Below are 21734 nucleotides of genomic sequence, written 5' to 3'. Positions count from 1 at the left end.
ATTAGAGTCAAACTCTGTTTCTCTTGCACTGCACAGGTTTGAAATCTACCAGTAATAGCATTTTTATTTTACAAAATCACATCTTGACATTTCATCATGAATGATATATGTTTGTTTTCTCTGTTAGAACACACCTTAACATTGACTCATGTGTATTTTCATGTTGTAGCTTGCACTCTCAAACATCCGCTTTATATGATGTTTGTGAATGCACTTTTCTGTGTCCAAGAACATCTCTGGGCTTCATGTGATGTGGCTCCACATCCTAAGCACAAATGCCTTAAATCATGCTTTGGGGTTGTGTAGCTTTCATTCCGCTACCACACAGTACAAATGTGTTCTCCATCTTTGATCTACAAGGCTTTATTGATGCACTCTGAGAAAACTTTATGCTGTCCAAAAGCACTCACTGTTTAAGAGAGTTAGGAAATTGATACCAGCGGTGTTATTGTAGTGCTGACCAAAACTAAATGTGCATCTGAATACAGACATATTTCTTCAAAGGTCTTGACTTGATTGAAGAAGAAGAGCAGATAACACATCAAACTTTCAAATTTGATCCTAATGACCTGGAGAATGATGAAGAATACATATCTGTCAAGGCTGAGATTCAAGATAAAGAATCAAAAGAGCCATCTGACCACTATTTGCTCATGTATAAAGTTAAGGTGCACTGTGTTTGAAACTCTTTCATTATTATGTTGCTCTTCTCTTGCTTTTTGAAAGTGCTATATTGTAGTTTATATTTAATTCATTTGTTCAGCTAAGGGAAGACATTGTGAGTGACAGGGAACAGTAGACTAGCCTTGCAGAATCACTTCTAGATGTTTTCTTGAAAGATGCTTCTGACTGTTCTCAGCCAAGCAGTTAATACAACAGAATCCAAATCTGTCTGCATGGGTTTAAAACCTGCTAAACATGAAATTGTCAAGTGATTCTAAGAGTCAAAATCTGTTTCTCTTAGACTGTGCAGGTTTGAAACCTGCCAATGATAAATTTCATTTTTTATGAAATCACACTTTTACATATACTCATAGTCAGTTTGCTTACAAGCTCATCAGAGTTGTGTTTAGCCAAGTGGTCATTCTGACAGAATGAAAATCTGTTTCTATTGGAGTGCAATAGGTTCGAAACCTGTTGAATGTTATATTTTTTCCATAAGAACATGTCTTGAATATCTGACAATTTTGTCGACCCCCTTGAGGGACACAAAATCTTTTATAATCAATCTAATAACCCACAACTTCCTGTTTCAATTCAGCTTGCAAATTTCCTCAATGACATCAGGCACTATGACAATGCTGTAATAATGAAGGACTTGGCAGATTTGGTAGGAGTATCTATTGGAACAGTCTACAATTGCATTAAACAAGTTGTGATCACTATCTTGAAGCATCATAACAACATAATTTACTTTTATCTACTTGATTAGGAGGATCTTGAGGAATGAAAAAGGTCACTCATTGATGGTGTTTTTTAAGGTTGTTATTTTACCTCACAATCACTATATTGTTAGTTATGTGATTGGTGTACCCAGACACCTTCATGATTTAAACACTTTTGGTCACATAAGGGTCACACAGTATCCAGACAAGTTTTTTCATGCAGGTCAGTAGTTATGGGCAAAATTTGCATATGCAGCACAAACATAGTATGTCTCACCATTCAAACAGCTACCAGGAGTGGAGGGGGTTGACCAGAGACCATATACACTGATAGTGTGGTGTAGGAAGCTTATATTTAAGAACATGAACTGGAGGCACTTATATATGTCAGCATGAACTGGAGCCAAAGTGCTTGTAAAGAGAGTAGGTAAAATATGTAATAAAGGTTCATGACACACAAATGATCAAATCATTAAAGTCTAAAGCATAATATAATCTGATATGAAAATAAAGTGACAGAAACATACCAGTGAGGTTGGATTGGACAATGAAATCATGTATGATATAGGGCACTTTGAGGGTAGGAAACTATACAGATGTCCAGTCTGACTTTTCTTCTTATTTCTTCTGTTAACTTCTTGATTATTATATTTCAATAGCTACTATCTATGGCTCATAATGACTAAACATGCTCCCACAAGACAGAGCCAAAGTACATAGAATAAAAATATTACCACTAGCAGGTTTAAAACCTGCAAAGTGCAAGAGAAACAGATTTTAACTCTGGTGACAACTTGACTAAGGCTGATAAAGATCAATATTTGAAATACTGTCTATCAGCAGATATTCAAGACATGTTCTTATGGAAAAAATATAACATTCAACAGGTTTCGAACCTATTGCACTCCAATAGAAACAGATTTTCATTCTGTCAGAATGACCACTTGGCTAAACACAACTCTGATGAGCTTGTAAGCAAACTGACTATGAGTATATGTAAAAGTGTGATTTCATAAAAAATGAAATTTATCATTGGCAGGTTTCAAACCTGCACAGTCTAAGAGAAACAGATTTTGACTCTTAGAATCACTTGACAATTTCATGTTTAGCAGGTTTTAAACCCATGCAGACAGATTTGGATTCTGTTGTATTAACTGCTTGGCTGAGAACAGTCAGAAGCATCTTTCAAGAAAACATCTAGAAGTGATTCTGCAAGGCTAGTCTACTGTTCCCTGTCACTCACAATGTCTTCCCTTAGCTGAACAAATGAATTAAATATAAACTACAATATAGCACTTTCAAAAAGCAAGAGAAGAGCAACATAATAATGAAAGAGTTTCAAACACAGTGCACCTCAACTTTATACATGAGCAAATAGTGGTCAGATGGCTCTTTTGATTCTTTATCTTGAATCTCAGCCTTGACAGATATGTATTCTTCATCATTCTCCAGGTCATTAGGATCAAACTTAAAAGTTTGATGTATTATCTGCTCTTCTTCTTCAACCAAATCAAGACCTTTGGAGAGAATTAAATTGCTCTTGTGCTTATCATTCCAAGTTTGCATCAAGACTTTGGTCATATATTAAACTTTGCATCAAGGATAAAAGAATCAACAGTGACCATACTATTGAAATAACTGATAAAATGCAGATGAATGTGCCTTGAGGATTCACTTCTGAATGTGTTCATTAGAAGTGCATCTCACTGGTCTTAGTCAAGCAGTTGACACATTGGGGTCAGCAATATTTAAGAGTGCTTTACATGTTGTATAAAATGCGAAGACAATACTTCAAACTTTGGGTGGTCAAAAACTTCATGTATTTGTAGACATTTTCACCTTGATTAAGTAACAAATTAAGTAACAAATATATAAATTGGCATAAATGTCTAGCTTAACTTGAAGTTTTGGCGGTCAAAGTTTTGTCAAACATTAAAACCCAGTTAAAACTTCAAGTTCAGCACTCTTAAATATTGCTGACCCCAATGTGTGATATGACAGAATCTAAATCTGTCTGCATGGATTCAAAACCTACCAAAGATCAAATTGCCAAGTGATTACCAGAGTCAAAATCTGTTCCTCTGAGCATGCATGGGTTTAAAACCTGCCAAGTATAACATTTTGATTCTATGAAATCACACCTTGACATTTCCTCATAATTGATAGATGTTTTTGTTTTTCCTGTTAGAACACACCTTGACATCAACTCATGTGTACTTTCCAGAGAGCTTCATATCACTGGTTTTTGCCAGGTAGATGTTGCAACAGAGTCAAAATCTGTTTCTTTCAAATCATGGAGGTTCAAAACCTGCTTGCAAAATCTTTTGCAGTGTATAGATTCTCAGAGACCCAAGTGCAAGCAAATAGGGACAGTTAGACATTTTGGAGTATTCATCAAAGTGATATCATTTGTGTCTATTTTATCTTTTTCAATGCAGCCTAGGTGTGACTGCTTTGTACTAGTTTTGCAGCAGAATGCAGTGAGAATGCTTCTCTTGCATCTATACATTGTGGTCTGTAGCTGAGAGCATCCTTCAGCATGATATAAAAATAAAATGATAAAAATATATCAGCAGTATTGGATTGGACAATAGATGGACATGTAGTATAGGGCATGCACAAAAATGTAGTGCTTGGTATGGAACAGGGTGTGATTTCATAAAATAAAAATGTTATTATCGGCAAGTTTCAAACCTGCACAGTCTAAGAGAAACACGTTTGAACACTGATGATTACTTGCAATTTTATCTTTGACAGGTTTTGAACCTGCACAGACAGATTTGAATTCTGTTATATTAACTGCTTGGCTAAGACCAGTTAGATGTACTGTCAATAAATACATTCAGAAGTGAATTCTTAAGCTACATTTATCAGTTCTAACATTAATTTCTAACATCCCCCTTGAGCCCAACCATATGTGATCCTTCCATTGTCAGTTGTCACTCATGACCTGGTTATTAATCTCAAGACATCACAAACATCATTGGCTCACCATGGTGGTCTGTTATCAGCACTTTTTTTAAGCAATTGCTGGATAAACATGTCTCAAAGTAGAGGCCTGGGAGAAGTCTGATGTCTTTTCCAATAAGAGTAGAATAAAAAAATCAATCATGGTGACCATATTATTGAAAGAAATAACAAAATGCAGATAAATATGCCTTAAGGGTTCACTTGTGAATGGGTCCATTGGAGGTGCATTTAACTGTTCTTAGCCAAGCAGTTGGTACAACAGAATCCAAATCTGCCTGTGTGGGTTCAAAACATGTCAAAAATGAAATTGCCAAGTGATCACCAGAGTTAAAATCTGTTTCTCTTGGACATTGCAGGTTTGAAACCTACCAGTTGCACCATTTGTTTTCTATAAAACCACACCTTCAAATATGCTCATGGTTGGTTTGCTTGCAAGCTGATCAAAGTTGTGTTTAGGTAAGTGGTTGTTATAACAGAATCAAAATCTGTTTCTATTGGAACATAACAGGTTTCATACCTGTTGAATGTTATATTTTTTCTATGAGAATGTGCCTTGAATGTTTGCTCATAGACAGTATCTCAGACATTGATCTTCGTTTGTCTTAGTCAAGTTATTGCCAGAGTTAAAATCTGTGTCTCTTGAACTTTGCAGATTTGAAACATGCCGATGATGATATTTTTATTCTATGAAATTAAACTCTGATATTTCCTCATTAATAGTTTTCTTCGAAATCCATCATAAATGCTCTTTTCCATATCATTGCCACAATATATTCAAAATATGTTTCAATCAAAGCCTACAGGTCTGCAATCAGAGCACTCTTCACAAGGAAATGTCAAGGTGTGATTTCATAGGATAAAAATATTATCATTAGCAGGTTTCAAGATAACTCAGCTAAGACTGATGAAGATAAGTGTCTGAGATACTGTCTATGATTCAATATTTAAGGCATTTTTTATAGAAAAAATATAAAAAAATGTGATGTCTCACTGGTTTCAAACCTATTGCACTCCAATAGAAACACATTTTGATTCTGTTATGACAGTCACAGGGCTAAACACAACTTTGATCACCTTGCAAGCAAACTGACCATAAGCATATTTCAAGGTGTACTTTCATAGAAAATGGATTGTATCACTGGTAAGTTTTAAACCTGCACAGTCCAAGAGAAACAGATTTTAACTTTGGCAGTCTCTTGACAATTTCATCTTTGGCAGGTTTTGAACCCCCACAGACAGATGTAGATTCTGTCACATTAACTGCTTGACTAAAAGCAGTTGGATTTAATTCCAATGAACCCATTCAGAAGTGAGTCCTTAAGGCACATTTATCTGCATTTTGTCAGTTCTTTCAATAATATGGTCACTGTTGATTATTTTACACTGCTTTCATTGCAAAAAACACAGGCTTCTGCTGGGGCTCTTGACTTCAAGACCTGTTTATCCAACAATTTTCCTTGAAAAAGTGCTGATGGCAGGCAGACTGTCATATCCCATATATTCACGCTTCTCTTCCAGACTTCGGACCCTGGGATCCAGTCCGGTCCGATGCATAGATCCGCTTCTGATCCAATATCCGATAAGCTTCCTATTTCATTTCCTGTTCATTTAATATTAAACACAGCCTATTCGGTATTTCCTCTTCCCGGTGTTTCGGCTATACTTATTACCGGTATGATTACTGATCTGTTAACCTATGCTTCATTCCCGACTCGCGTTTGATAACCTTTGCACATGCTTTGTACATAGCCTCGGACCTTTGCTTACTTATTGTTTCATTATCCTCTTAGTATATAAGCCTGTGTATATGTCCTGTAGTACCTCAGTTCGAATATCATCTTAGTTTGTCCTCTTTCTGTTCTCCGGACTTGAGTCTTCAACTCTTGTCAAACCTCTGAGACTTTGGATCAATTCCGATAGTCTACGTTTCCAACTCTATCTTCGGATAGTCTATACTCTGTTCGTTTCTAGTCCAGATCTGTCCAGATTAGTCTTATACGTGTTTCCGATATCTGGAAGTCATCCGGATATATCTATGAGACCTGTCTGGACCTTCAGACGCGTTATTGTTAGTACTTTGAAATAAGAGACAGTACTTGGGAAAGGGACACAACATACGAGCTGAGGCCGAAGTCCTTCGGATCCAATCCTACGAGAGTACGACCTTAACATAGACCATCACAGTGGGCTCATAAGTGCAAACTAACAATAAAAAGATCACACAGTTAAATCCAATAGGGATGTTAGAAATTGATGTCTGTGCTCAAGCAAATGTCAGAGCATGTTTTCATAGAAAACAGATGTTGCAATTGGTGGGTTTGAGCAGGATAAACAAAAAATAATGATCATACTATTAAACAAACTGACAAAATGCAGATCAATGTGCTTTGAGGATTCACTACTGAATGTATTTATTAGAAGTGCATCTAACTAGTTTCAGCCAAGTAGTTAATACTGCAGAATTCAAATCTGTCTGCATGGGTTCAAAACCTGCTGAAGATGAATTTGCCAAGTAATCACCAGAGTCAAAATTGGTTTCTCTTGGACTGTGCAGGTTTGAAACCTGCCATTGATACAATTTATGTTCTATAAAAGCACACCTTGAAATATGCTCATGATTAGTTTGTTTGTAAGCTCATTATAGCTTTGTTTAGCTAAGTGGCTGTTATCATAGAATCAAAATCTGTTTCTACTAGGGTGCAATGAGTTTGAAACTTGTGGGATGTCACTTTTTTTCTATAAGAATATGTTTTGAATATCTGCTTCTAGATAGCATCTCAGACATTGATCTTCATTAGTCTTGGTCAAGTTGTCACCAGATTCAAAATCTATATCTCATCACCAACTTTCTGCTCTCTGGAGGCTTTGACTCAGTCATGTCATGATAGACCATGGCCTTATGAAGGAGGTAATCATTACTTATTGCAACAAAAATATTACCTTAGAAGGAATAGTCAAACTCGTTTTTAAGAATGTCTTCAGACATTTTAGACTCTACAATAAGGTTATCTTAGATTGCAGTCAGTAGTTCATCTCAATATTCTCTCAAGAACTCACTTGGCTCCTTAGATATTAGATCACTGCATCTACCACATACTATCCTCAGACCGATAGTCAGACAGAATGCCTCAACCATGAATTAGAAACCCAATTTTGCATCTATTGCAGAATCAATTCTATGGAATGGTCTGAGCACCTCCCCCTTGCTGAATTTGTTCACAATCACTAAAAATACAATACCTGACTCCTCCTCCTTCCTCCTCATGATGGGATATGAACCACATGACATCCCTCATGTCCTCCATTCTTTGGATACTCCTACAGCAGACAAACAACTTAGGAATCTTCAAAGATATAAAAAGAAGCTATTTTCTGCCACAACATCACCATGCAATGAGCATATCAATCCAAATACTCAGAACATGCTGGAGTGTATTATGGTGATGGAGGCATGGAGGCAAACAATCATAAGTGTCATGAGTGTCTATTGGAATAAGGCAGGCAACATATAGTGGCCCCATATTCAGGACTCATGAACATGAGACCGGTACCTAAAGGCAATGAAACAAAAATGTATGATTTACACTCTACTATGAGTGGCCCATCATACAGTTTCGAGGTTTAGGAGGGCTAGGTATTTGGAAGTGGCATTTGTATTGGGTTGACATATTTCACAATGAAAAGATCCATCCAGCTGCAACATATCTTTCGGCCTGTTGTAGTGTCATACTTCTTTCCCACTTCTTGGAAGTAGATGCTGATGAAAGCATATATCAAAACACTTACCTCAGACCTACACACTGGATGAAATCTAAGTTACACACTTCTATCTAGCCATGTCATCAAAGCACTTAGTTCTTACCTCCACAGGTGAACCATTTATATAGAGAATGTTTGTCATGTATTCTGTCTGCTTTGTTTGTGCACCAGTACCAGCAGCAAACTCCACTCACAGATATTTACAGGCCATGGAAAATTCAGTTGTTTTAGATTACAGTGAATCCCAGTTAGGTCCAGATAATGACTGACCACAGCACAGTTTTGAGGATGGGAGGGGGGATTGTAAATTTGTAATACAGCCTGGTGCAGTTACTTACCAAGTATTTGGATTGATATCCAGTTTATGTAAATTAACATCTGAGAGTAGATTAGCATAGACTTTCTGCTCTTAAGTCCTTATAGCATGTTCTCAGCATTTGGATTGACATTTCAAAGTAGATTAGTGCAGATTTTCTGCTCTTCAGTCCTTACAGTGTGTTCTAAGTATTTGGATTGATATCCAGTTTATGTGAATTGAGTATGAACTTCCTGCTCTTCAGTCCTTATAGCATGTTCTGAGCATTTGGATTATCATCCAAACACTTGGACTAATATCCTAACAGGAACATTATTTTAAATCTCATTAAAATTTTTGTAAAGACTGCATTTCAAATATGAGCAACATTTAATGGATACACTGAATCAAAATTCTTGCATAAACTGCATTTTAAATACAAACACACTTTTGATATATGGTAAATTTAAAGTGTGTGCTCCACTACAAAGTTCATAGATTTTTGACTACAAGATTTAAAATATCAGCATCATAAAGAGTCTATTCAAATCTTGAACAAAGATAAACTTTGGTGAGGACTAAAATAATAATCCAAGTTTGATTACAATTTTAAATATTATCTAATACAAAATTCAAACTTCAACTAAGATATGTTGTCAACAAAAACATTGAGAAAAGGGTAAAAAAAACACTAACTTTTGTGCTGCAACAAATCATGATAAAACTTTGTTTACTACCAGTATACAAAGTCAAAAATTGTTTGAATTATTCAAGTATGGGCTGATGCAATATTGGAAACAAAACCTGATGTGATATTTAACTGAGATCAATATTTTTCATCATAAAGAAGTGGGAAAAAGCAAAAATATTGTCTAACATTTTTGGTAACACAAAATCATGAAATTCACTTTAACCTTTTTTAGGATTTTTTTAAGATTTTTCACTGTGAGAGTCATTCATGCTTCCAGTGTCATAGTGTAGTTGGTAACTATGTTATTGCACACATTTGTACTGTCTCAAGTTCAATTCCTGCTGTTTGCTCTTTTAGAGTGTCAAAATTGCAACTTTGTTTTGATCTATTTACTAGATAATTCTCTTGCACTGGAGGTTCTGTGCAGATCTGTATAGAGCTACACAGATGGGGACCAAGCTGTGGCACTTTAACACTGTACAGCTCCTACAGAATTGTTGTGGTTTACTAATGCAAGTTTTCAAAGGAAGTAATGGCAAGTACAAAAAAGAAATGTGTGAATTTACTGATGCACTTGTTGATCTGATTTGCTATCATAATCTTGGCTGCAAGTGACAATCAATGCATGATCATGCCCTGGATCAAATGATGGTTGGACTGTCTGTGTCATAATAACCCACTGTGATGCTCGGACCCATGCTGGGCAGGAAACAGGGTATTTTCATATATGTGTCAAGGAGTATAGGACACTATCAGTTCCATTATCATTGTCCATCTTTGTCTTGCAAGTAACCTTTGTCTGAAACCAAACCTGCTTTCCCACGCTTTGCGCATCCGCTTATCTGCACTTTCCTGCACATCGGCCACATTGAATGCGCATTCCTGCGCTTTGGATACCTTGGAAATGCATTAGGAAGGTTCCTTGTCCATTCATAGTCTGTCCAAACCCCATTGGTATGTGAATTTCCTTACCTCGAGGCTTGTAAAATGTGTTGCAGCCTTATTACATGTCCTTACCTATTTACTATATGTCCTATCTCTTCCTACTCCAAGTGGGATTCTAGATGGTATAAGTTGCCTATACTTTGGACTACTCACTACACTTCTCTGGGACTGTATACTTCCCTCGTACTGTATGCCTCACCCTATAGGTTTGCCTTCAAAGTAGTCCCTAGTAGTGCGCACTTTTTAGCCCCTATTAGGTCCCTTATACCTCTCTATACCTAGGATCCCTTACCTCACAATATACCTTTGCCCTCACTCTCTAAACCTTGTTCCTTGACTTTCCTATACCTTGTCCACACTTTCCTGCACTTTCTGCACCTTCGGCCATGTGTTCCCATGCCTTGGATAACCTCAGATACACTCCTATACCTCACATGTACCTTGTCCACTATTTTCCCATGCTCAGCGTGCTCTCGGGTTCACATATATCCATCATCCTTCTAATAGCAAATCCCTTTAGGGTCAAATGTGTCTGTATAGACATAGCAGCTAGGCATTAGCTAGACCCAATTTTGTCCCTGCCACTCAGCAGGACTGTTGTCACCACACCGCGCACATCAGTAAATTCGCAGATTCCTTAGTTGCCTTTTTTGCTACTTATTTTCCCACATAAGAGCGAACAAGTTTAAGACAAGAACGAAATCATTGTAAAGAGTTGATTCCTGGTGGGCTATACAAAAGGTATCACCTTAAGACTCAAAAGTGCAAGTGAGACATTTGTCCTAAAGAGACTGCCTGTAGGATTATCTCTTGATATAAAAATGCAATGGATATCTTGCGAAGATCAAAGGAGAGAGAAGGAAAAGATACCTCAAGTATGCTCAGAGTTCAAAAGAATTGTCTGTCTGATGAGTTGTCCAAGGTGTCCGGTCAAGGTCCGACGTCAAGAAACGAAGGTCCAAGGTTGTGTGAAGCTTCCAGCAAGCTTCCGGTGAGACAACAATGTTTCTGGTGTAGAATACGGTGATTTATTGAAGTATAGAACTTTTGCAGAATAACTAGCAAAGTCCGTCGAAAGACTTAAGGAAATTAATAGGTAAAATGGCAGTGGTCAGGCCAAACAATCATTCTGAATGAACAAAAGATTGATTGTGCAAAGTACTAATATCTGAAGGTGACTCTACTAACTATGACTCATAGCAAGGGAAGTGAAGTAAGTTGCGAGTATTAGTGGGCCAAATTATATCCTACTGCGTGAAAGTCCAGAATCTGCATGGGCGAAAACTGTAGCGAGATAAGCCATCTGAAATGTAATAAGACTCAAGGTGAGCCACTATGAAGGTATATATGTAATAATGCACAGGGTGCATATCTATACATATTAGCAAGGGTTTTTGATATATGTGCCCCTAGACATAATCAATAACAGATAACCAAGTAAAAAACGCACCAGCGAAGTCAAACAGACAAGGACAGGACATGGTATGGAGGACTGGAAAAGCTAAAAAAGGCCTTGGAAACAGACAGACAACCATTGGACGACTTAGACAAGTGCATGGAACTTTCAAAGGATTGGAAAGATGTCAGGAAATTGTTAAGAACATACTCAAGGGTCAAATCTGAAGGGCTTGGCTTCAGCTTGTGCACTGCGCCCCTTACCCAAGTATGTGCCTCTAACTTCTGAAGGCTGTCAAACAATGTCCAATGCGCAGGAATTCCATTGGACATTCAGGAACAAGCAATAAGACTAATCTGGACGATGTCCAAACTAGAAAGGAAACAGCAGAGGACTACCAGAGGTAGAGGCAGAGGTGACAAGTCTATAGGAGTCAATCCTAAGACTAGCGGAGCACAACAAGAGGAGAAACTCAAGTCGGATGGAGGAGGGAATGAGCAGAGTCTAAGATAATATTTGAACTAAGGAAGTACAAAGATTCTACAGGGTTTATATACTACTGAGGACTTAATGGAGAATCAGTCAGTGCAGTCCAAAGCTATGTGAGGTTGTGGATGGAGTGTATAGAAAAGTCTAACACTAGTCTATCGGAAAATAGTAAATGAAGACAGAAATGAGAACATAGTAAAATAAAGGTGGAAATGAAATGAGGTACGGAAAATGAGTACAGTCTAACTTGAGAAGGAACGTACAAAGGGAAAGGGCACAGAAGATAGACATGGGTCGGATCCAAACAAAAGATAGAAGTTGGCCTGATCTGGATTTCCAGAAATGATTTGTATGACAGGTCCGGGTCCAGAATGCAGGATGACAGGAATGTAAGATGTGATTTTGACAGGATACATGCCCAGCACCGACCTGAGTGTTACATCATCTCCTTGTCACAAGCTGGGACAAGTTTAAAAGTAGATCCCCTCCTCTTTTTTTCCGTTCTTTTGCACTTTTAGCACTTTTTTAGCACTCTTTTTAGCACTTATTGAGAATTAACTATTTTTCAAATGATGATCACCTGCTTATTTTCAACTTTTTTTGCACTTATCTGAGAATAAACTACTTTTCAAATGATGATTACCTCCTTATTTTTAACTTATTCGCATTTAATCACACTTGTTGCATAGAATGTAGAAATAGAAAGTAACAAAGGAGACAAAAGTAGCATAACAAGTACTAGCCAGTGTGAGGTCATAGCTAAAGACACCGGGACAGAGCAGCAGATACAGTATAATGACATTAGTAGGGCAGCAATGAGACAACTTGAAGGGAAGCAACAAAATGAGGGAAGTGATGAAATGAAGGCAGTCCAGTGGTACTACTAGTAGTGCAAAAGTTCAGTCAGATGTGAGATAGTAAGCGATAAGAATGATGGAAAATATCATCTAACAGATGAGTGCTTGCTTATCCTCAGATTCCTTGTCCATAGCATTGTCCATCCATGTGCCGCACCTCTTCATGGTGAGGCTCTGTGCAAGCTCCAAGCTTCAGATGATGACTGAGTCTGGCAGGCAGTTGATGGACCTTATGTAAGACCTGATGTGCGCACCCCAATTGGAATCTGAAAATGCCAAGGGGATGCTGCTCTCCCTCCCTGTGGATGGATTAATATTGAGGGGAGTCTTGTTGCCTCGACCATTGCCACTAGTATCGATGTCACTTAAAAGTAGGTTTCCATTGGCAAAAAGCCTAATGACATGTTCTATCTGAAACAAGTGAACATCAGCCAGCTGTATGAGGAGAGAACAGAAGATACACACTGCTGCTGCGGCAAGACCAAGAGCACTCTTTGAGTGTCCCAGCACTGTGTTATTCATTCCCAACAGGCTGACAGCACCGAACATGGCACATTTGTGCTGCATGAGGACCTGAATAATGAGATCAGATTGGGATGGACTGGACATCTCTCTGTCTTCCCTAATGTCCCCAAACAAGAAACTAAGCTTTTCAAGCAATGCCAAAGCAAAATCCTTGTGGTCCTGATCAGTCTTGAGATCGCCCTGTGAAGTCATGAAGTTTGTGAGTATGACAAGGGCCACATTGCTAATAGTATTGCACCATTCTGACAAGTGCTAAAGAGTCTGATAAAAAACAAAATGATTAGAATTAAATAGTGTCTGAAATAAAAACATACCAGAGCAATGACCACCCCATCAGCTTCAACCATGTGTTGAGTCATGGTCTTGTAGACCACATTCCAAATTGACTGCAAGATGGGACATAGTATATTGTCAGAAAGAGTCCATACTTCATCTCAATCACCAATATAGCAAATGATGGTGGGGATGAACTCCCTTGCTCACTTGTTTCCATCCTGATAACCCTAGGAAAGATGCTTCTTCCTATATGCAGAATGTGTGATTGCTCTGGATAGAGCAGCAATGACATGGGAGGAATACATATACCAGAGGACTTGGACTTCACCCACTTTGCTGGGGGTGCATTGAGCATCACAGTGACATTAGTCTAACATATTCAAATCAGTAAAATATACTGTTAAGAAACAAAAGTGTACTGCAGACGTCAAATGGCACATGGGCACTGGCTCAGTAGGTTCGTTCTTGGTGCCCTCTACAATTTCAACTTCTGATGATGTCAATAAGTTGTCATTGTCCCTAAGAGGTGATAGTTTGCGCTTCTGACTTGCAACTGGCAAGTCAAAGTCTGGGAAGATGGAGCAGGATGTAGGTTTTTGAGCCAGGGAGGGAGGTTCAAGGTCAGAATCATTGTCCAAGACCTGTAGCTCAAAACTGTCATCCAAACTGTAGTCTTCCAGAAAAGTGGGCTGTATGGCAGGGTTGGAGTCATCAATATTCATGAGATGGCCGTGGATGTCGGCAAAAATGTCCTTGTCGCCAAAGATATCCTCGTTGTCAGCATCCTCAATCATGTCAGGCTGCTTAGGTACCAAGGGTGCATTTCAATGGGTAATTGAAGGCTCCACCTTGTCAAAACCCTTGGAAACAATTGCAATACCCTGCAGCTTTGGCTAAAATACATCGAATGTAAATACAGATAAGATCAGACTCACCTTGAAAGCCTTTTTGCTTGTAAGACGAGAAAGGGGTATTGCGAGCAGATTGTCTTCCTCATCGGATACATACAGATTGGAGAATTCAGACCCTGCAAAGCCTTCAGAGTTGGAAGCACCAGTAAGCATAGATGGAGGTGTGACATTGCTGCTGACAGTGCTCCCCTTTGTGAGCTTAGAGAAAATGGTGGTAGACTGTGGATGAATGGAAGACCAAGTAGTAGTGTTCGCCTTGGAGTCTGGCTTTGAGATAGGCATGTCGAGAATCCCTAACACCCACCCCAGGATATGTCCAGCAAGTGCATATTTTTTGGAACTTGCAGGACCATAATCATATCCAGCAAGATTGAAGAAAAAAAGAGTGGTTTCAGTCAGCTGGAGGAGGCTCATAGTTTTGCATGAGATAAACAAGCTTACACATCAGATGTCTTTTGATCAACATCACCATCACATGCCTTAGTTGATCCATCAATAACAGCACCAGTGGCTTTGACTGCATCTCTCACCACCTGTTTGTTGGCCCTTTTCTTCTTAGTTGTGGTTGATACTGGCACCTCCAACTTCTTGTCACTTGCAGGATGTTGGATGTTAGCACCAGCTGCTAACTTTTTACCTACACCCTGGCCTTCGGTATCAACCAGCTTATCAGCAACAATTTCTACCTCTACCTGTCCACCATCCATGATCGAGTTGGAGGTCTTCAAGGTATTCACAGCCTTCCCCACTGGGTGTGCATGAGGACACTTAGGCTTAGGTGTGTTAGCATGCTGTAGAGACTAATATCTCTGTAGGCTTGCAGGAATCTAAATTCCCAATGTCTCAATCACTTCCTAATATAGTGCGACTCATATCTCACCCAGTGCACTCAAGCACTTCATCAGCTGCTCGCACGCATGAGTGCTTCAGGCATGCATCCTTGGTCCTGTCGCATGTCCTCCATCCATCCATTCCATGTCTGTTTGGTTCGTTGGTGCGTATTCCCATCATATTCCCATTTATTCTGACATATCTCTGGCACTTATGACCATATTCCATATGTTTTTGTCATGGACCCTTATATTACATATTATCTTGTATCTGCTTCGCTTCTCGGTTCACTTTAGCGCTTGACAGTGCTTAATATTACTTAGTATATATACTCACACCTAAACTGTATAATGATTATCTTTTTGCCCACTGTAGCACTTGAGCTAGCACTGGGCTCATATTCAGCTATTTCACACATCATGTCAAAAGCCTGTCACACAAGAATCACTTCCCAATGTTATCCAACACTCACCCACTCAATCTGACATTAATCCACTAACCCGACGCAAACCTGATGCAAGCCAGATTTTCCCACGCATCGGCCACTTCGGATCTGATATTTTCCTGCACATTTGTTCTCCCTATGTCCTGTCCTATTGTATCTATCCCCACTAGGTGCACAGTTATCAGTTTTCACATCACTAACATTGTAGAAAGTGTTATTACATGTCCGCAGTACCACATGTCTTATTACATAGGACATCAGACCTGAAAATTAGTGTTACTACTTTCGCCTATAGCACTCCGAAATTCTACATAGACACTATATATTTTGCATACCTCCTTCTTACTTATCTTACCTTTCTACCTCCGAGTAGGAGGAGGTCATTAGATATCTGTAGTTCTTCACTGAATTCTGCAAATATCATCCATTCTTTATTAGAAACACTCCAAAAACACCGACAGTAACCTGCTGTTCACTATCCCCGACATTCTTTTCCTAACCCGATGCTAACCCGATGATATCTGACAATACCCACTAACCTGAAACCCGAAAAACATCGGACCCCACTTTTTTGACATCGGACTCGTAATTATACCTTCGGACTTTGTTTCCCACACTTCAGACTATCTTCCTTTTCGCATAACTAATTATTCTACTACTGGCAGTTAACCCCTCAGGTCAAATGCACTTGTTCTGCAAGTATAGCAGACTAGGCTGTGCTAGACCACAACAAATATATTTTGCTAGACACTCACTTCATGTAGTGTCCAGCAAAAGTTGTTTACCTACACCGCACATTGTTGGACTCTAAGTCTAAGTTCTCCCTTGTATCTACCAATCAACCTTAAGAATCTAAGTACAATATGAGTGCCCGCTGCCATACATTACTAGAAACTCTGTCAATTTGTTTTCCAACTCATTAAGAGTTGCTCCACTCCACCACCTGCATGCGCACATCACTTCCGCTTAGCACCCACTCCTATTATAAGTCGCTCATCGTCGCTTATCATCACTCGTTATTGCCCATTAGCGCTTCATGTTGCTTTTGCTTGCTCACGCTTCACTCATCATCGCATGCCTTACCAGGCTTGACCAAACACCCGGTCCAGTGTTTCCCTCCACATACTCAGTAGCAATCCCCTTGGGTCAACACACATCTCGCTTATTGAGGACTACTTGAGTACATCTCATACCACCCTATTACCTACACTACCAATTCCTCTTCTACAGCATGCAGCATCTTGGTCAGCCTGCATCTGTGCTTGCAAAGTAGCAATACATTGATAGCTTTCCTGCAGAGCTTTTTTACTTGCCTCCTTTGCCTCTCTTTCATGCTTATTGTCAGCGGCCTTTTGAGCAGCGGTACGTCTCTTTCCATAACCCTCGGTCAAAATGTGTCCTGGATGCTGAGTTGCATTCTTAGGTCAAGTTCCTATGTGCTTTGTAATTGTATCAGGCTGAGACATTGTGTTAATAGAGGACTTTAGAGGATGAAGAGATCTGAAGGAGGTGGGTTCTAAAGTTCAAGGTGAGTTTCGCTTCATTCTTCAAAATTTGAAGTCGAAAGCTGACTCTGAATAATTCATTGACCCTACTTCATAGCTTGATGTACTAATCTAACTTGCAAGTGCCTGGAGCATGATATTCACCAGTGCTTTTTCGGCACAATAATGGTGTGTTCAACAACATGATCCACACCAATCAATTACATTGAAATACCTAGTGTGGTGAGTATCAATGTTTACCAGAACCTTTCCGGTGGTGTAATTACATTTACCAGAAGTATGTTCACCAGAACCTTTCCTCAGTGACATAACTGTCAGTTCCGCCAATATTTTTCTGGTGGACTGGTGACATAACTGTCCATTTCACCCAAACTTTTCCAGGGCAGCACCCATTCTTGTCTCAACGGCACCAAAAGCACATGTAATTATTTATCCAATATTGCCAGCCAGGGTCTAACAGAAATTTTACTAGATTTCAAAGTATTCCATGTGTTCTGTCAACCCAGCACAACCTACATGACACCCGGAAAATACCCTACTTGTTGTTGTAGTAGGATGTTTGGGCTTCAGGGACTTCTTAGGAGTCATTCTCAGTTAGGGATTCAGGGTTCAGGAGGTCTCAGACCCTGTAGAGAGGACACTTAGGTAGCATTTTCCCAGGCAGTAGCACAGATTCACACCATCATCTGCTTGCACCACGTGTCGAGGCGACGCCTCTCCACTGTGCCCTCCAGTTTCCATGCCTGTCTCTGGGCTGTCTATGCTGGTTTTGAAACTCTTCAGGCCACACTCAGCACATGCATGCATGCCATCCAGTTGTACCTGGTCAGGATCTTCCCCAACCACACCAGTTTGTTCATTCAGAATGATTGTTTGGCCTGACTGCTGTCATTTTGCTTATTGATTTCCTCAAGTCTTTCGATAGACTTCACTAGTTAATCTATGCAAGTTCTATACTTCGACAAAACCACCATATTCTTCACCGGAAACCTTGTTGTTTCACTGGAAGCTTCACGCAACCTTGGACCTTTGTTTCTTGACGTTGGACCTCAACCAGATACCTCAGACAACTCATCAGACACTTTGGTCAATTTTTCAGAACTCTGAATGTACTTGAGGTATCTTTTCCTTCTCTCTCCTTTGATCTTCACAAGATACCTCTTGCATTTTTATATCAAGAGATAATCCTACAGGCAGTCTCTTTGGGACGAACATCTCACTCATACTTTGGAGTCTTAAGGTAAACACCTTTTGTATAGCCCACCAAGAATCAACTCTTTACACCATGCACAGCTGATGGCATGTTTCTACCACCCGGAACTCCATCAACTCTTCCTCCACCGAAGTCTCCTCTTGATTGGAGTCCATATTGTAATGATATGGAATTTGCAACAGCAGAATTTGTTTTCAAACAATCTCATATGTCTAACGCAGCTACAAACCAATTATTCGACTTAATGGCTGCACAACTGTTAGAACACAATGGCTCCCCTCCATTTGTCAATCATAAGGATTTGCACAGGGTAATCAATGCCACACAACTTGGCAATGTCCCCTGGCAATGTCTCTTGGTTTGATACATGGGGGAACACCCTGAACATGATACCCCTCCATGGATGAACAAAGATTATGAGGTCTGGTACAGGGACCCACGTCTGATGGTGCATAACATGCTAGCAAACCCCACATATAAAGGTGAAATTGACTTTGTTCCATTTCAAGAGTATGATGCATCGGACAATACATGCCGATGGAAAGATTTTATGTCTGGAGACTGGGCATAGCAACAGGCTGTATGTCTTTCATATGTCCTTACAACTTCATCACTAACATGCTCTCAGGACGAGATATCAAAGGATCCAAGCACACATGGATCAATGTTTGTTCCAATCATCCTCAGTAGTAACAAAACTACTGTCTCCATGGGTACAGGCAACAATGAATATTACCCCCTGTATGCCTCAATTGGCAATGTGCACAACAATGTGTGGTGTGCTCACCACAATGCTCTCATTGTCATCAGTTTCCTCTCTGTACCCAAAAGTACATGTATTGACATTCAAGATTGTATCATTCATCTGAGTTGTGGTACAGCTGTTAGAGAACATGCTAAAACTGAGTTGTCCCACATATTTCATCACCAGCTGTTTCACCACTCACTCTCTGCAATTCTCACAAGCCTGAAGCCTGCAATGACTGAGTATGAGGTCCTATGTTGTGCAGACGGTCATTTTTGATGTGTTATACATGGATTAGGACCCTTCATAGCAGACTACGAGGAACAATTGGTGTTATCCTGTACAATGAAAAATTGGTGCACAAAGTGAGTATTTTGACTCGAAATGAGCATCAATATCTACTGACAATGCTTATAGATGTCTTGCAATTTGAACAGACCTTGATAGCAGTGGCTTGTACCGCTCTCAGGAGCATACAGATCTGCTGATACATGAAAACATGGATTCAGATACAATGTGGCATGAATATGGTATTATGAGTGTTCTTGTCATGAGTGCAGTTGCTCGCTCTTGTCTTATATACTAATTATTTTGGGCAGCCATTCACGGATGACTTCCCCCAGGCCAATATCCATCAATTGCTATCATTTGATCTCCTCCACCAGCTAATAAAAGGGGCTTTCAAGCCCAGTGAAGATCGACAAGAATCGGGTAGATATATGTATATAGATATCTAAAAAATAAAGGCCCATGAAATATATCGATGTATTTCGATGTATTTAGACAAATGAGACTTTTCGAGACGGAAAAAGAATGACATCGAGAAACAATTTAGACGTTTAGATACGATTCTCGATCTGTTTAGACCTACCGATACACATTTACATACGAAATATCACTCGATTTGATCCAAAAACAAATCTAATGAGAGCAAATGACATTATCTATAGGTATCGCTATCATTAGGTGAGTAGGGTATCGCTGCTCGCTGAGCGCCTCGTCCGCCATCCCACCCGCCATCCCGCCATCCCACCATCCCGCCATATGCCCTCTAGTCATCGTGGTTGTCGTCCACTTGAACCAGTCCCGAGGAAGCCACCTATAGGACACTTGGTCAGTACATGTGATAGAATGCAGGCAACAGAACTCACCTGAACAGATACTTTGCGCTTGTATAACTAGAACAATTGTAGACAGAATTAAATAGATGTTAACATAAGAAAAAAAATGACGCACCTCTTTGTCGGCAGTAGACAACCCATTCCAGTAAGTCGTGAAGATGCTCACTGGTTCCTTTTGATTGCTGTTCGATTGCCACTCGAGGGCGCAAAGATTCCTAGAATGATAGAGTTAATCTTGCTATGAAAATAATATATAGAACTCACCGCGCCGTGATCTTGGGGCTCACGCGCATTGGCTTGGTACTCGGCTGTTGCTTCTTGATGGCATCAGGCTTCGAGTCGATCATGGGTTTCATTTGTTCAACATGGGTCACTCCAACGAGTTCCATTTTTACAGCAAGGGAAGCTGAATCGGAACTCGATGAGATCTCTGGCCTGGAGATTGGTGTGATGTTGGTGGAGGGCAGCACTACAGCAGGGTTGGATCCTAAACTTGAGGAAACAATAGAAGGTGGAGGGGGTTTCTGTGAAATGGGTCTGGGCTGAGGTTTGAGGACAAGATTAGAGCTAAATGAATTGATCACATCAGTGTAGCGCATCAATAGAATTGATGACTTACAGAGGGTTTTTAACCTGTAAGATCAGACGCGTGAAATTAGTGCCAGGCACAACATGTACTACAACGAGAGACTCACCTCGACAGCAACAACTTCCTTCTCTTTGCCTTTGTCCATTCGTGGTGGAGGGGTTGGCTCGTGGTCGGGTGTAGTGCCAACGATGCGCTTGATGAAGATAAGTAGTTGAAGAATATTAATGAATTTGTAGAACGCACCCGCAGTACAGAGATCAGAAGGCTGCTGTACATTAGTTTGACGAAGACAAAGAGGTTTTCGGGGCGCTATGCTATTGGGAAGCGCAGGGGACGAGATTAGTTCAAGCAAAGTAGAGAAATCTCAGGCTCGTGGTTGTCAAGTTGTGCTAGAAACACAAGGGAGTGGTTGTGTTGAGCGGGGGTCGCGGCGGGGATGAATGACATGGTGGGCGGAGGAGAAGATGCATGTGGTTCAACTGCACCGACTCGGTCACTCGGATATGATAAAGTTAACATATGTGCAAATGCAAGAAGTTATGCACCTACAATATGCATGTACATGTGCAATATTGCATGCATATGCAAAGTTTGTCAAAAGTTCGTTACAAAGTGTGCAAACAAAGTTTGACATGCTTGCTTTTTTACCTTTGCAAAGGTTCTTTGCATTTTGCACAAAATTAGAGTTTTACTGTCTCGAATTTCTTAGATTTCTATCTATCTCATTCTGTACTTAGACGTCTATTGCTACCTATCTACCTCATTCTTGTCGATTTTCACTGGGTT

General features: G+C 39.8%; 3 protein-coding genes across 3 annotated transcripts; all 3 read right to left on the bottom strand.

Moving 5' to 3' along the window:
• Positions 1-2667: 2667 nt before the first annotated feature.
• On the bottom strand, positions 2668-2966 carry F5891DRAFT_1188939 (uncharacterized protein; the record flags this gene model as incomplete). Its single annotated transcript, XM_041367071.1, has 2 exons — positions 2668-2680; positions 2752-2966. The coding sequence occupies 2 exons, from the start codon at positions 2964-2966 to the stop codon at positions 2668-2670; spliced, it is 228 nt and encodes a 75-aa protein (XP_041225815.1).
• A 10040-nt stretch (positions 2967-13006) lies between these two features.
• On the bottom strand, positions 13007-13198 carry F5891DRAFT_935124 (uncharacterized protein; the record flags this gene model as incomplete). Its single annotated transcript, XM_041374038.1, has 1 exon — positions 13007-13198. A coding segment is annotated over one exon (192 nt), but the record flags the coding sequence as incomplete, so codon positions are not given.
• A 7091-nt stretch (positions 13199-20289) lies between these two features.
• On the bottom strand, positions 20290-21224 carry F5891DRAFT_1188937 (uncharacterized protein; the record flags this gene model as incomplete). The annotated part of the gene is made up of 7 exons (XM_041367070.1): positions 20290-20337; positions 20390-20416; positions 20475-20574; positions 20624-20926; positions 20979-20992; positions 21055-21141; positions 21192-21224. The coding sequence occupies 7 exons, from the start codon at positions 21222-21224 to the stop codon at positions 20290-20292; spliced, it is 612 nt and encodes a 203-aa protein (XP_041225813.1).
• Positions 21225-21734: the final 510 nt, after the last annotated feature.

The sequence above is a fragment of the Suillus fuscotomentosus genome (genome assembly GCF_016647785.1).
Source record: "Suillus fuscotomentosus strain FC203 chromosome Unknown F5891scaffold_28, whole genome shotgun sequence".
Lineage (NCBI taxonomy): Eukaryota > Fungi > Basidiomycota > Agaricomycetes > Boletales > Suillaceae > Suillus > Suillus fuscotomentosus.
This window is presented reverse-complemented; position numbering and strand designations above follow the sequence as displayed.